Source organism: Anolis sagrei, chromosome 1 (assembly GCF_037176765.1).
Source record: "Anolis sagrei isolate rAnoSag1 chromosome 1, rAnoSag1.mat, whole genome shotgun sequence".
Classification (NCBI taxonomy): Eukaryota; Metazoa; Chordata; class Lepidosauria; order Squamata; family Dactyloidae; genus Anolis; species Anolis sagrei.
Window position 1 is genome coordinate 191,187,217 of NC_090021.1, and position 12,314 is coordinate 191,199,530.

A 12,314-nucleotide genomic window follows, 5' to 3' on the forward strand; every position below is an offset into this window, starting at 1 on the left:
ATCCATGCTCATGAATATAAACCGGTTACTCTTGTCTGTGTTGAGACTGGAGCCCGAGTCTCCAAGAGAAAAAAGAAAAAGAAACCCTTAATCCAAGAAAAATCAATAAGGAAAACTAATATGCTTTTGTTTCCTGCTTACTTTAAAATGGATTAACTAATTGAAGCCATGCTGTATTAAGGGGTGGAACTGAGCGTTCATCATCCACTCCCAAGGTTTAGATCTAAATGTACTTTATGGAAGGAATTTCCATCACAGAAGACGCCAACAGCCTGAAATCCTGATGGTTGGAGCTCAAGAAGAAGGCAGATCAAAGGACAAATAATATTGTTATCAGTAGAGTAGCCAAAAACTCTAAAGGCAAGGAAATCTGCTGCAAAAAGCCTGGAAGAGCTTGAATACTGGAATTTTAATTAAAATCTCTTCTCCTAGCTTTAGGAGGCAAAAGCCCTGCAGCAATCAATGAGAAATTCTCTCCTATCCTGGGGTTTCCTTGGCACAATTTGTTCAGAAGGGCTGAGGATGCATTCAGGCTTGGCCAAGGTCACCCAATGGGTTTCCATAGCTGAGTGAGAAATTGAATCCTAGTCTCCAGAGTCATAACCCAGCAATCAAACCATTAGAAATTGCTGGTTCTCATTTCCACGCTGTTGTAGGATTACACAATGTAACAAAATTTGGGGAGGAAATCTATTCTTGTTTTGAAAGTCTTATTTCCTGTTTAATTGTGAAGTAGGTCGTTTGAAAGTAGTTGTTCTACTCCAGAAACTTCGTTTTTTGTCTGCCACAAACTATGTTGAATTGCTTGAGACTCAATGAGATATTCGGTGGAAAAACTGAAGCAAAATGTGCTGCAGAATATCCTGTCACAAAGTTTGTGCAGGTTGTTGTGAGTTTTCCGGGATGCATAGCCATGTTTCAGAAGCATTCTCTCCTGTAGTTTCTCCTCAATCGATGGAAGGCATCCTCAGAGGTTGTGACAATGCCTGCCATAGATGTAGGCGAAATGTCAGGAGAAAATGCTGCTACAACAAGGTCATACAGCCAGGAAACCACACAATACCGCAGTCGTCCTCATGATTATTTTTATTATTGGCTTGTTGTAGGTTTTTCGGGCTATATGGCAAGGTTCTAGAAGCATTCTCTCCTGACGTTTCGCCTGCATCTATAGTAAGCATCCTCAGAGGACCTCACAACCGCTGAGGATGCTTGCCATAGATACAGGCGAAACGTCAGGAGAGAATGCTTCTGGAACATCACCATACAGCCCGGAAAACTCACAACAAACCAGTCTTTCCAGCCATGAAAGCCTTCGACAAAGTTTTTGCAGTTTAATAAACTATTTCCATGTATTTATGACTGAACCAATTAGGAAATAACATTTATATCCCAGCATCAAACATAGTGTTATTGGATCGTTAATAAAACAAACCTGGTTTTGGATCTTTTGAAGAAACTAGGCCAAGGTTTCACAGCTTTCGTGGATTTGACTGAAACATGAAAGGGTTGAGGATTTTCCACCCTTTTCAGCTAAAAAATAGCAGAGAGAAGGAGCCCGGACTGAATATTACATTTGGAATTAATTTTTATTTGATTTCATGATCCTTCAAGATCAATACTTAATTCAAATATTTCATAATTTGTTAAAATATCAATCAATATCTGATTATTTTCCCTCAAACTCGACAAAGAAAATTTCAGAGACATTGCAATTGCACTTAGGTTGATTCGATTCCCAAAAGCTTTGGATAGGCCTGACATTCCATCCTTGATATAGAAAAGAAGAAGCCCCCCCCCCTCCCCAAGTAGGTAGAAAATCCCTTGATTTTTTTCCCCCTCGGGATCAAACTTCAGGTAAAGGGCAGAGTTGGGGTGAGGGTGGGGACAGGTGCAGAATCAGCAGCCGCCACGTGGGACTCCCCATTGAGTGCACGGTGCAGAGACAAATAAAATAAAACTCTAACACAGGTAGCTTAAGAAGCAAGGCGGGGGCCCTTGCAGCAAAGGTGCCTGAGTAGTGGAAGTGGGGGAGACCCCCCCCCCTTATTCATTGTCTTTGGCCAAGGTTGGCGGAAGGAAGAGGGAGAAGCCAGGAGAACCTCAATCCGTTGGGTCTTCCATTCTCCCTTCCACTTCCTCCTGGGCTTCCTTTTCGGCGTCCTCTCCTTCTTTCCCCTCTTGCCTGGCAGAGGGGAATTTGTCCTTGTTGTTCTCTTTTTTCCATTTCATCCTCCGGTTCTGAAACCAGATCTTGACCTGCCTCTCGGTGAGTCCTAGCCCGTGGGAGACCTCGATCCTTCGCTTCCTAGTCAAGTAGGGGTTAAAAAGGAACTCCTTTTCTAGCTCCAGCGTCTGGAAGCGGCTGTAGGTTTGCCTTCCTCTCCGCCTACCGGGAGCTGCTGTTTCGGGGAGGAAAACACAGCGTTTTCTTTACCAAACCATCCCAAAAATGCAATAAAGACTCGCAGGGGCGCAGTGGTTCCCCCCTCCCTCTTCATAACACCCTAAACGTTCCTTACTTTGAAATAATAAGTCCCACAAATCGTTCACTAGCGAACAGGGAGATTAAGGGCCCTTCCACACAATCATATAACTCAGAATATCAAGGCATAAAATCCCACAAGAACTGCTTTGAACTTGGTGAGCTGAGTCCACACTGCCATATATTCCAGTTCAAAGCAGAAAATGTGGGATTTTATTCAGCTGTATGTTCCAATGAAGGCAGAACACGGGGGCCCTTCCACACAGCTCAATATCCCAGAATATCAGTGCAGAAAATTCCACAATATCTGTTTTGAACTAGGTTATCTGAGTCCACACTCAGATAATGTGGGATTTTCTGCCTCCATATTCTGGGATATAGGGCTGTGTGGAAGAGCCCACAGAAAGGAGGCTGGGTCTGAGGGTACTTCAACTACTTCATACTAGAGAATGATTCCACTTAAAATCCGGTTTCCACGTTTTGCAGAATTCTGGAGTTTATAGTTTAGTGAGGCTGTTAAAGCCTCCTCCCTAGACTACAAATCCCAGATTACTGCAGGAGGCAGCAACCGGATTTAAAGTGGAGTCATTCTCTAGTGCAGTGGTTCTCAACCTGGGGTCCCCAGATGTTTTTAGTCCCCAACTCCCAGAAATCCTAGCCAGTTTACCAGCTGTTAGGATTTCTGGGAGTTGGAGGCCAAAAACATCTGGGGACCTCAGGTTGAGAACCACTGCTAGTGTGATGAGGTCCCTATACCTAATGCTGTGGGACACCTCTTTAACTGACATGGCTCAATGCTATGGGATTCTGTGAGTTGTAATTTTGTAAAGCACCAGCACTCTGGCAGGGAAGGATAAAGGCCTTGCAAAACTACAACTCCCATTATTCCATAGTATTAAGTCCTGACAGTTCAGTATCACACTCCATTAATTCTACAGTCTAGGTGCACTCTGAGGCTGGATTTACACTGCCCTATATTCCAGAATCTGATCCCAGATTATCTGTCTTAAACTGGATTATATCAATCTACTGCCAAATAATCTGGGATAACATGATAATCTGGGATCAGATCCTGGGCTACAGGGAAGTGTAAATCCAGCCTGAGTCTCTTAATGCCAGCCCTTGGGAAAGTTTCAGTTTATTCAGGGCCCTTCCACACAGCCCTATATCCCAGAATATCAAGGCAGAAAATCCCACATTATCTGAGTGTGGACTCAGATAACCCAGTTCAAAGCAGATATTGTGGGATTTTCTGCCTTGATATTCTGGGATATAGGGTTGTGCGGAGGGGCCCTAAATAAAAATTCCAGGAGGAACATTCCAGCATCTCATGCAAAAGAAGGACTTTCCAAGGGCCTTTCCACACAACTATATAACCCAGAATATCAAGGTAGAAAATCCCACAATATCTGCTTTTGATTGGTTTATCCGAGTCCACACTTCCACATATCCCAGTTTAAAGCAGATAGTGTGGGATTTTATTCAACTGTGTGGAAGGGGCCCAAGTCTGGATTGTTTCGGTTTGTTTTTCTCCTCACAAATTCGGGGCTGGGGCACCAGTAAATCCCGGAGTTTGTGTCAAAGAAGTAGAAAGCACTTTGTGTTACTTGTGTTAATAAATGAAAACAGTATGGAGTTATAGGAAGGAAGTAGAAAAGGAAGGAAGTGGTGATGATAATAAATATTGACTAGGTTGCTGTGAGTTTTCCGGGCTGTATGGCCATGTTCCAGAAGCATTCTGTTCTGTCCTGACGTTCAAGAAAGTGGCCATAAGCCCGAAAAACTCACAGCAACCCAGGACCCTTCCACACAGCCATATAACCCAGAATATCAAGGAAGAAAATCCCACAATATCTGCTTTGAACTGGATTATCTGAGTCCACACTGCTTTGAATATTCCAGTTCAAAGCAGATACTGTGGGATGTTATTCAGCTGTGTGGAAGGGCCCCCCGGTGATTCTGGCCATGAAAGCCTTGGACAACACAATATTTTGTGAGTTTCTTTGGCGAGCAAAAAAGAAAGGCATTCTGTATTAAATGTATTAATAAGGGCAACAGTAGGTATTTGAAGGAAGGAAGGAAGGAAGGAAGAAAGGGGTGATGATAATAAATATATTGAGACTGGGTTGCTGTGAGTTTTCCGAGCTGTATGGCCTTGTTCCAGAAGCAGGCAAGATCCCCCAGAAGCAGGGAGGATCTTGAGGTGCTTCAGCCCCCCACCCCGAAATTCTCGGGGTGGTCTGCAAGAAGGCCTTACTGGTACATTATTTAAACTGTTATGTTTATTCATATCATGATCTGATCACCATGCTCAATATATCCCATATGCTTGGGGCTATTGGGATAACGATACAAAAGGTTTGCTAGGGTAGATCCCCAGCTCCCCCCCCAATCAAACTCAGCCCTCCCATCAAAATCCTGACTGGGCCCTGTCTCCTGACGTTCTAGAACATGACCATGCAGCCCGGAAAACGTACAGCAACCCAGAATATCAAGGAACCAATTCCCACAATATCTGCTTTGAACCGGTTTATCTGAGTCCACACTGCCATATGTTCCAGTTCAAAGCCGATACTGTGAGATATTACGCAGCTGTGTGGAAGGGCCCCCAGTGATTCTAGCCATGAAAGCCTTCGACAACACAATATTTTTGTGAGTTCCTTTGGAGGAAAACAAAGAAAGGCACTCTGTATAAAATGTATTAATGTTTGCCCTCATTAATACATTTAATACAGGAAGAAACGGAAAGAAGGAAGGAAGGAAGGAAGGAAAGAAAGAAGGAAAGAGTGCCCATCATAAATACTTTGTGATTTCTTTTGGAGGAAAAAAACCCACACTGTATTAAATATATTGATATATTAATATATTCCTAAACTAAATATATTAATATATTCCTAAACTACACACCTCTTTCCTAAAGAAGTAAAGAAGTGTGTAGTTTAGGAAAGAAGTGTGTAGTTTAGGGAGGGAGGGAGGAAAGACGGGCAGGAAAGAAAGAAATAATGTGGGCATGAAATACTTGGTGACTAACTTTGGAGGCAAAAAGAAAGTCTCTCGGTGTTAAGCGTATCAATAAATGCAACGGTAGTTATAGGAAGGAAGAAAAAGTAAGTGAAAGAAGGAAAAGGAAGAAAGAGCGCCGGGGTTCAATACTTTGCGGCTTCTTCTGGAGGCAAGCAGAGAAAGAGGCAAACTGAAGGAGAAGCAAGCGGCCCTGTTTCCACAGGGGAGGACAAGACGGAGGGAGAGAAAGCAGCGGCGGGGGAAAGGCAGGCAGGCAGGCCGAGAGGAGGAGGAGGAGGAGGAGGAGAGCGGAGCCACCTCGCCCGCGTCCAACCTTGTGGTCTCATCCAGGGAAACATCGGAGCCGGAGACGCGCCATGATTTAAGAGCTCTGGGTCCTCGCCAAGATTAGCACTGGACGATTTACAGTCAGGATACTGGACCAGCTCGGCCTCTTGGTGCGTCGTAAAAACCGGCTGTCTCTGTAAGTTATCGTATCCGTAAAACTTGGCCGGCTCCCCGGGACAAGGCAGGACGGCGGCGCAGGAGGCCTGGGACGGAGGCGGAGGAGGAGGCAGAGGAGGAGGACCCAGCGACTGGTTGTAGGCGGAGGGGCTGCTGCCGGGCGGGTGCTGGTGGTGCTGGTGGTAGTATTCCGGCCCGCTGCTGCCGCCCGGTCCGGGGAAGGCGCTGTTGCCGTAGAGGAGGGCGGCGGCGGCGGGCGCGAAGTGACACTCGTAGTAAGCGGGATTGATGGCCGGCTCGCCCCCTCCTCCCCCCGCCGCCACCGCCGCCGCCTTGTACTTGGAGTAGAGCGGGTTGACGAAGTAGGAGCTCATGGGCGGGCAGGCGGAGGCGCCGAGGCAGCAGCCGCCGAGGCCCTGCTGCTGCTCCTGCTGCAACTCTGCCCTTACTCCCACTTTACTCCTGGCTGCTTCTGCGGAGGCGCTGCTTGACTGGCCCGCCAGCTGAGATCTCTGACCTGCCTCGCTGCTTTTACTATTTCCTATTAGGCACACACTCGCTTGCTGGCACACACTCACTCAGACACACTCACTCACTCACAAGGGCCGGAGTCCAGGGCAAGGCACAGGGAGCTTTCCCGAGGCGGAAAGGAGAAACGGACCGAGAGGCAGAGAGTCCCACACAACAAGCAGTCCAATCTGCCCCACTGGTTCCTCTCCCTTCCTCCCTCCCAGCCTCCGTTTCTCTGCCTCTTTCTCCACCCCAGCCCTCCAGCGCTTTGGACGCTTATTAATTCCTCTGCAGAGAGGAAAAACCAGGGCCAAGATCTAGGGGGAAAGGTAGGCCGACTTCCAAAGAGAGGAGGAGAACAGGCCTGTGTTAAAACTGGATTAAGCCACGCTGGGATCTCCGAGCTAGGTCAGGTTTAAGAGCCCCCAAAGCACCGGGGTGTGGGCGTAATTTTATGGGCACCTCATAACCTGGGGCCTTTAAAAAGCTGCATTTTAGGTGGCTCTGGGGATCACCGCTTTGAAGGGACTTCTGGGCAGTTCTTTCAGGCCAAGGTTTAAGAGCTCCTGGGAGCACACCAGAAGACCTCAAGAAGAAGGGTGTAAAATATGAACCAATCCCACCCACCCGTGCAGCATCTCCTTCCTCGGAAATAGGGAAGCGAGTTTCCACTTCCGGATCAAAGGGTAGAATTGTTAGAGAAGAAGACGATGGGGGGGGGGGGGGGGACAAAAGCTCCTGATCCAGGGTTGGAGGGAGCTGTTGTTGAGAGCTCAATTCCAACGGTAACAGGCAGGGCCCCGAAGGTCATAAACCATCCCCAGGGACAAGGGCAGGGGGTGGGAGGGGATGACGGGGAGAAAGGGCTGGGCAGAGAGAGGGGGGGGGGGAGAGGAGGCTGCAATTGATTTCCAAGGCGGAGGAAGAGACAGTCATCTGGGGAGATGGGTTTCGCCATAGAATTGCAGGAGGAAGAAGGGTGGGAAGGAGGGCGAGCAGAACATCAATTTATGGTTGTGTACCATGGAGTCATTTCAAACAGAGGGTGCATCTATCACGGGGTTTTCTTAGCAGATTTGTTCAGAGATGGCTGCTTGTGCCTTCCCTCTGGAGCCGGGGAGAGCGTGACTTGTCTAAAATCAGGCTTCCAAGCGAGGAGGATCGAGGTCTCCAGAATCCACACAGCTGAAACTGGAAAATATGATAGTGTGGACTCGGATAACCCAGGACCCTTCCACACAGCCCTATATCCCAGAATATCAAGGCAGAAAATCCCACAATATCTGCTTTGAACAGGGTTATCAGAGTCCACACTCAGATCATGTGGGATTTTCTGCCTTGGTATTCTGGGATATGTGTGGAAGGGCCCCTAGTTCAAAGCAGATTTGGTGGGATTTTCTGCCTTGGTATTCTGGGTTATATGGCTGTGTGGAAGGTCCCTTAGGCGCCATGTACATAATGCAGATCAACTGCATTATATAGCAGTGTAAACTGCTATATAATGGCGCCCCATGCAGTCATGCCGGCCACATGACTTTGGAGGTGTCTAAGGACAACGCCAGCTCTTCATCTTAGAAATTGAGATGAGCACCAACCCCCAGTATCCCACATGTCAGGTGAAAATATTTACTAGACTCATATATAATCCCGTTCGAAGCATTAAATCTGCATGCTGAAACTGCGTGAGATGGCAATGTAGATCCGGCCTTAGTCCAAGTCTCAAAACCAGAATGTACAGCGGCCTAGGGAAGACTGGAGGAGGGAGAGCGAGGCATTGGTTGCACATTTATTTACCCTTGACGCAGTGCGTGCCTGGCTGCAGAGGCCGGATTAATTGACACTTAATGGAAGTCATGTCCATGAATACGTTTGCCATCATTTCACAACTCGGTGAACCAAGCAAGCCAGAGAAAGTGGGGGAGGCCTCCGTCGTCATCACCGCCACCCATAATTTATTATTAATTAGCTATTTAATAATGTATTATTATATTACCATTAATAATCACCACTTCTGCATCAGAGGGGGATTACTGGCGGTACTGCTTGAGTCTGAAATCTCCGGATCAAGGAAGTCATAGCAGAGGCCCGAGCAGTGCTGTTGTGCTCTGCTGCTTCCCTTGTAACAGTTCTCCTTTTCCAGAACCAAAGGTGGGGGTTTGGACCCAGTTTGCTCAGCCTTTTTCTTTACTGGGGAGACAGGAGGAGCATGGGGCGAACTGGATATTTTGGGACAGACAGCTTGACCTTCTGGCAGGTGGGATGGCGACATGAACTGAACAGTAAGCATGCATTTGGACTGCGATCCTAGGCAAACTTTTATCGAAATCAATGCTGGAGCCCATGAAATAAATAAAAACAAAATGAACATATGAAATCAAGAGTCGGAGAATTATCTTTGTGTCTCCAAAACGTACCAGTTTTCCAAAAGTAGAAGGTTGGCCACTATTTTCTTCTTTGAGTACACGAAATTAAGAACACTTGAAAGCAAGACCATCATGAAATTCCAACACTGATCCAACTGAGGCAACTCTTTCCCATGAATAGATATAAGGCTTTTCCAGATCCCAAAACCGAAAGGAAAGTATTTCTCTTGACCTTACCACCCTGGATGGAACCACAGAGCCGTAGCTGCTAGGTCCCATGATTAGTTAAATCAGATGGGTTGCTGTGGGTTTTCCAGCCTGTATGGCCATGATCCAGAAGCATTATCTCCTGACGTTTAGCCCACATCTATGGTAGGCAGAAAACGGGGGAATTCAAGACAGGAAACAATCAGGACCAGCTAACACCTTCCAACAAAAGACTCCCCCAGACAGGAAGCAACCAGATTTTGAAGTGCAAGGCCATTAAATGCTAATCAAGGTGGCCAATTGCAACATTCACAGACAGGAGTTCTTTCTCCCACTCGAAATATATCACAGATATATAAACCTCACTTGCCTAGTTTCCAACAGACCCCTCAACCTCTGAGGATGCCTGCCATAGATGTGGGTGAAACGTCAGAAGAGAATGTTTCTGGTACATGGCCTTGCAGCCCGGAAAACTCACAGCAATCCACAACAAATTAAATCATATAGATATGGGAAAGAGACATTTAAAATACACCCACCTTTTCTCCTCTTTAGATAACTTGAAATGAATGGTTCCCCATCTGGTTACACTACAAACATAATATGGAAACAGGCTGAAAAGTCTGGGATAGGTTGTATTGAGAACATCCTATAGATTTTAATTCCCGTCTTTCTCTCACAGGTTCCCCCTTTTCTTCCTTTCACGGTTTAATATGTTTACCCCTCCTCCCAAAAAATTTGCAACAAAATTCATCGTGACATAAAATGTGTGATGGAGTTGAGCTTTTCTTCCCCATCTTAGTAGTGAGAGACACTGATGTTGAAAACGCTGCCCCAAATAGGAGTTTTCAAAGACTTAATCATATAGGCATAAACAGGAATTGTAGAGTACCTTCCAGACTAGCTGGGAAGACGACGTTTTTAGCAGACGATTTGGTAGGGCCCTTCCAGACAGGTCCTATATCCCAGGATCTGATCCCAGGTTTTCTGCTTTAAAATGGATTATATGAGTCTGCATTGCCAGATAATCTGAGATAAACAAGCAACCAAATCCAGCTGTAACTATTGAGCACCCCATGATCTTATCTTACTTTTAAAAAATGGCAAAACCAAAGTGGATGAGGAAATTTCATGAATTCTTAATCTCCCCCAGACACCAGTAAGTAACATTTTGCTGAGAAATACCTGATTTTTTTTTTTTGAGGAACGTGCAGAGAGCTTGTAACACCATGGAGATTGGCTGGAAGAAAGAAGTCTCTGGGCATAAACTTTGGAAGACTGTAAGCACATCTATACTACAGAATCAATACTTTGACATCACTTCAACTTCCGTGGCTTAATGCTATATAATCCTGGGAATTGTAGTTTTACAATCTCATTAGCCTTCTCTATCAAAGAGTGCTGGTGCTTCACCAAACTAAAACTCCCAGGATTATATAGCATTAAGCCATGGAAGTTAAAGTGGTGCCAAAATGCATTAATTCTACAGTATAGATCCACCCCTAGTCTACTTCAGCAAATATATTACCTATCTAAATATTATTAAATATTAAATGTATTATCTATCTTCCAAACAGGCCCTATATCCCAGAATCAGATTCCAGGTTTTCTGTTTCTCCACTAACCCAAACAACATTAGAATGATAGGATCATAGAGTTGGAAGAGACCTCCTGAGCCATCCAGTCCAACCTCCTGCCAAGAATCAGGAAAGACAAGCCTTGTCATAGATGGTATTATTGTCATCAACATCGTTAACATAATTTCTAAGGGGTACTTCCATGTTTTATAATACTGGGTGTATCTATACTGTAGAATTGATGCAGTTTAAAGCCATGACTCAGTGTAATGGAAACATAAGGAATATATTTTTGGCTTTCTCTGTCCAAAAGTGCTGGTTCCTCAACACACTCAACACACAAATCACAGCATTTCATTGATTTCAACCATGATAGTTAAAGTGGAGAAAATGGGTAACTGGTAAATTTCACACCGAATGAACCTTCAGCTGTAATATGGTCTTCTGAATGAAGGAGGTTCTCCAGTCGTCCGGGATTTCGGGTTGACCAAGCTTGCAATTCTATCCACTTGGCTCATTGGAAGTTGCTTCTGAATATGTAGAGAAGAACCATCATCATCATCATCACAATAAAAAAAGAAAACATTATTTCTATTATAATAAGTACAGGAGTAGAGAATTCCACTTGCACACACTGTAAACCTGGATAAGCATAGAAAGTCTGTGGCCACTTCCACACAACTGAATAAAATTCAACTTTTTCTGCTTTGAACTGGAATATATTGCAGTGTGGACTCAAACAACCCAGTTCAAAGCAGATGTTGTGGGATTTTCTGCCCTGATATTCTGGTTTATGTGGCTGCGTGGAAGGGCCCTGGGTGTTTTGGGTACTCAAAAGTCCTTGTCAGAAGTAAATGTATTTTACTTAGATGCATAATTGTGTGCGAGTGTTTATGCAGGCAAGGGAAGGCATCAAATGCAAGTTTAATGACGAAATAACGGGTGGTTTTGGCTCACCTTTGAACCTCTTTTCGAGGGAAGAGGAAATCCCACATACATTCTCCAGAGAGCAGAAAAGGCCTTCAAGCTCATTTTGTTTCTATCTTTTTCTGTTGTTTACTAAGGCCCCTTCCACACAGCTGAATAAAATCCCACATTATCTGTGTTGAACTCAAATATATCACAGTGCGGACTCAGATAACACGGTTCAAAGCAGATATTGTGGGTTATTCTGCCTTGATATTATGGGTTTTAAGGGTGTGCGGAAGGGCCCCACAAAAATGGTTGACAGGCAGGTACAACAGCTCCAAAATTAGTTTTTTCAGAAGATGCCAGAATAGCACAAATCTATCCCTTATCTGATGATTCTGTAGGCCTGTTCAACATATCACGCCCATGATTTGAATTTACCTGCCTGAATTTTACATTTATAAAAAAATGAAATTGCTTGGTGACCCAGCATTTCCCCTCACACATTTATAACCTCGAATAACTACATTTGGTGCCCTGGATAAATTAATAGACTAAGGAGGTACCTTTCAAAGTGGTGCCTTGGTAGATACCCCTAGAGTAATTAATTAGATCACAGAAAAGTACCGCCACGTTCATTTAGTTTTGGCTGCAAACACCAAAGCCATGGATGTCGAGGTGGGGGTAAAAAAACAAGTACCATAGTCTGTATATCTTTTAATAAACACATAATCCTGCTCAGATACAGAACATTTCCAGAGAATGGAACAACACTGCCCTCTAGTGGCGAAACCCAAT

At 45.0% G+C, this 12,314-nt stretch overlaps 2 protein-coding genes across 3 annotated transcripts in view; both read right to left on the reverse strand.

Moving 5' to 3' along the window:
• HOXD3 (homeobox D3) overlaps positions 1 to 12,314 on the reverse strand; it is a 120,267-nt gene that overhangs the window by 75,944 nt on the left and 32,009 nt on the right. The gene's annotated exons all lie outside the window — the stretch shown is intronic.
• On the reverse strand, positions 1,568 to 7,341 carry HOXD8 (homeobox D8). 2 transcript variants are annotated; one of them, XM_067471364.1, is made up of 2 exons: positions 5,820 to 7,341; positions 1,568 to 2,396 (listed from the first exon to the last, which is right to left on the reverse strand). In XM_067471364.1, exons 1-2 carry the CDS (start codon positions 6,322 to 6,324, stop codon positions 2,101 to 2,103), a joined length of 801 nt encoding a protein of 266 aa, XP_067327465.1. In that variant the 5' UTR covers positions 6,325 to 7,341; the 3' UTR covers positions 1,568 to 2,100. The 2 variants fall into 2 exon arrangements, with proteins under 2 accessions (XP_067327465.1, XP_060635550.1); XM_060779567.2 differs by having other exon boundaries at positions 1,568 to 2,399.

Bases quoted from the DNA above. Each gene is read 5' to 3' on its own strand.
- HOXD8 (XM_060779567.2), bottom strand. From the start codon at position 6,324: ATGAGCTCCTACTTCGTCAACCCGCTCTACTCCAAGTACAAGGCGGCG. The intron at 2,400-5,819 runs GTTGGACGCGGG...TCCCCGAAACAG, and splicing joins TCCCTGGATGAGACCACAAG to CAGCTCCCGGTAGGCGGAGA.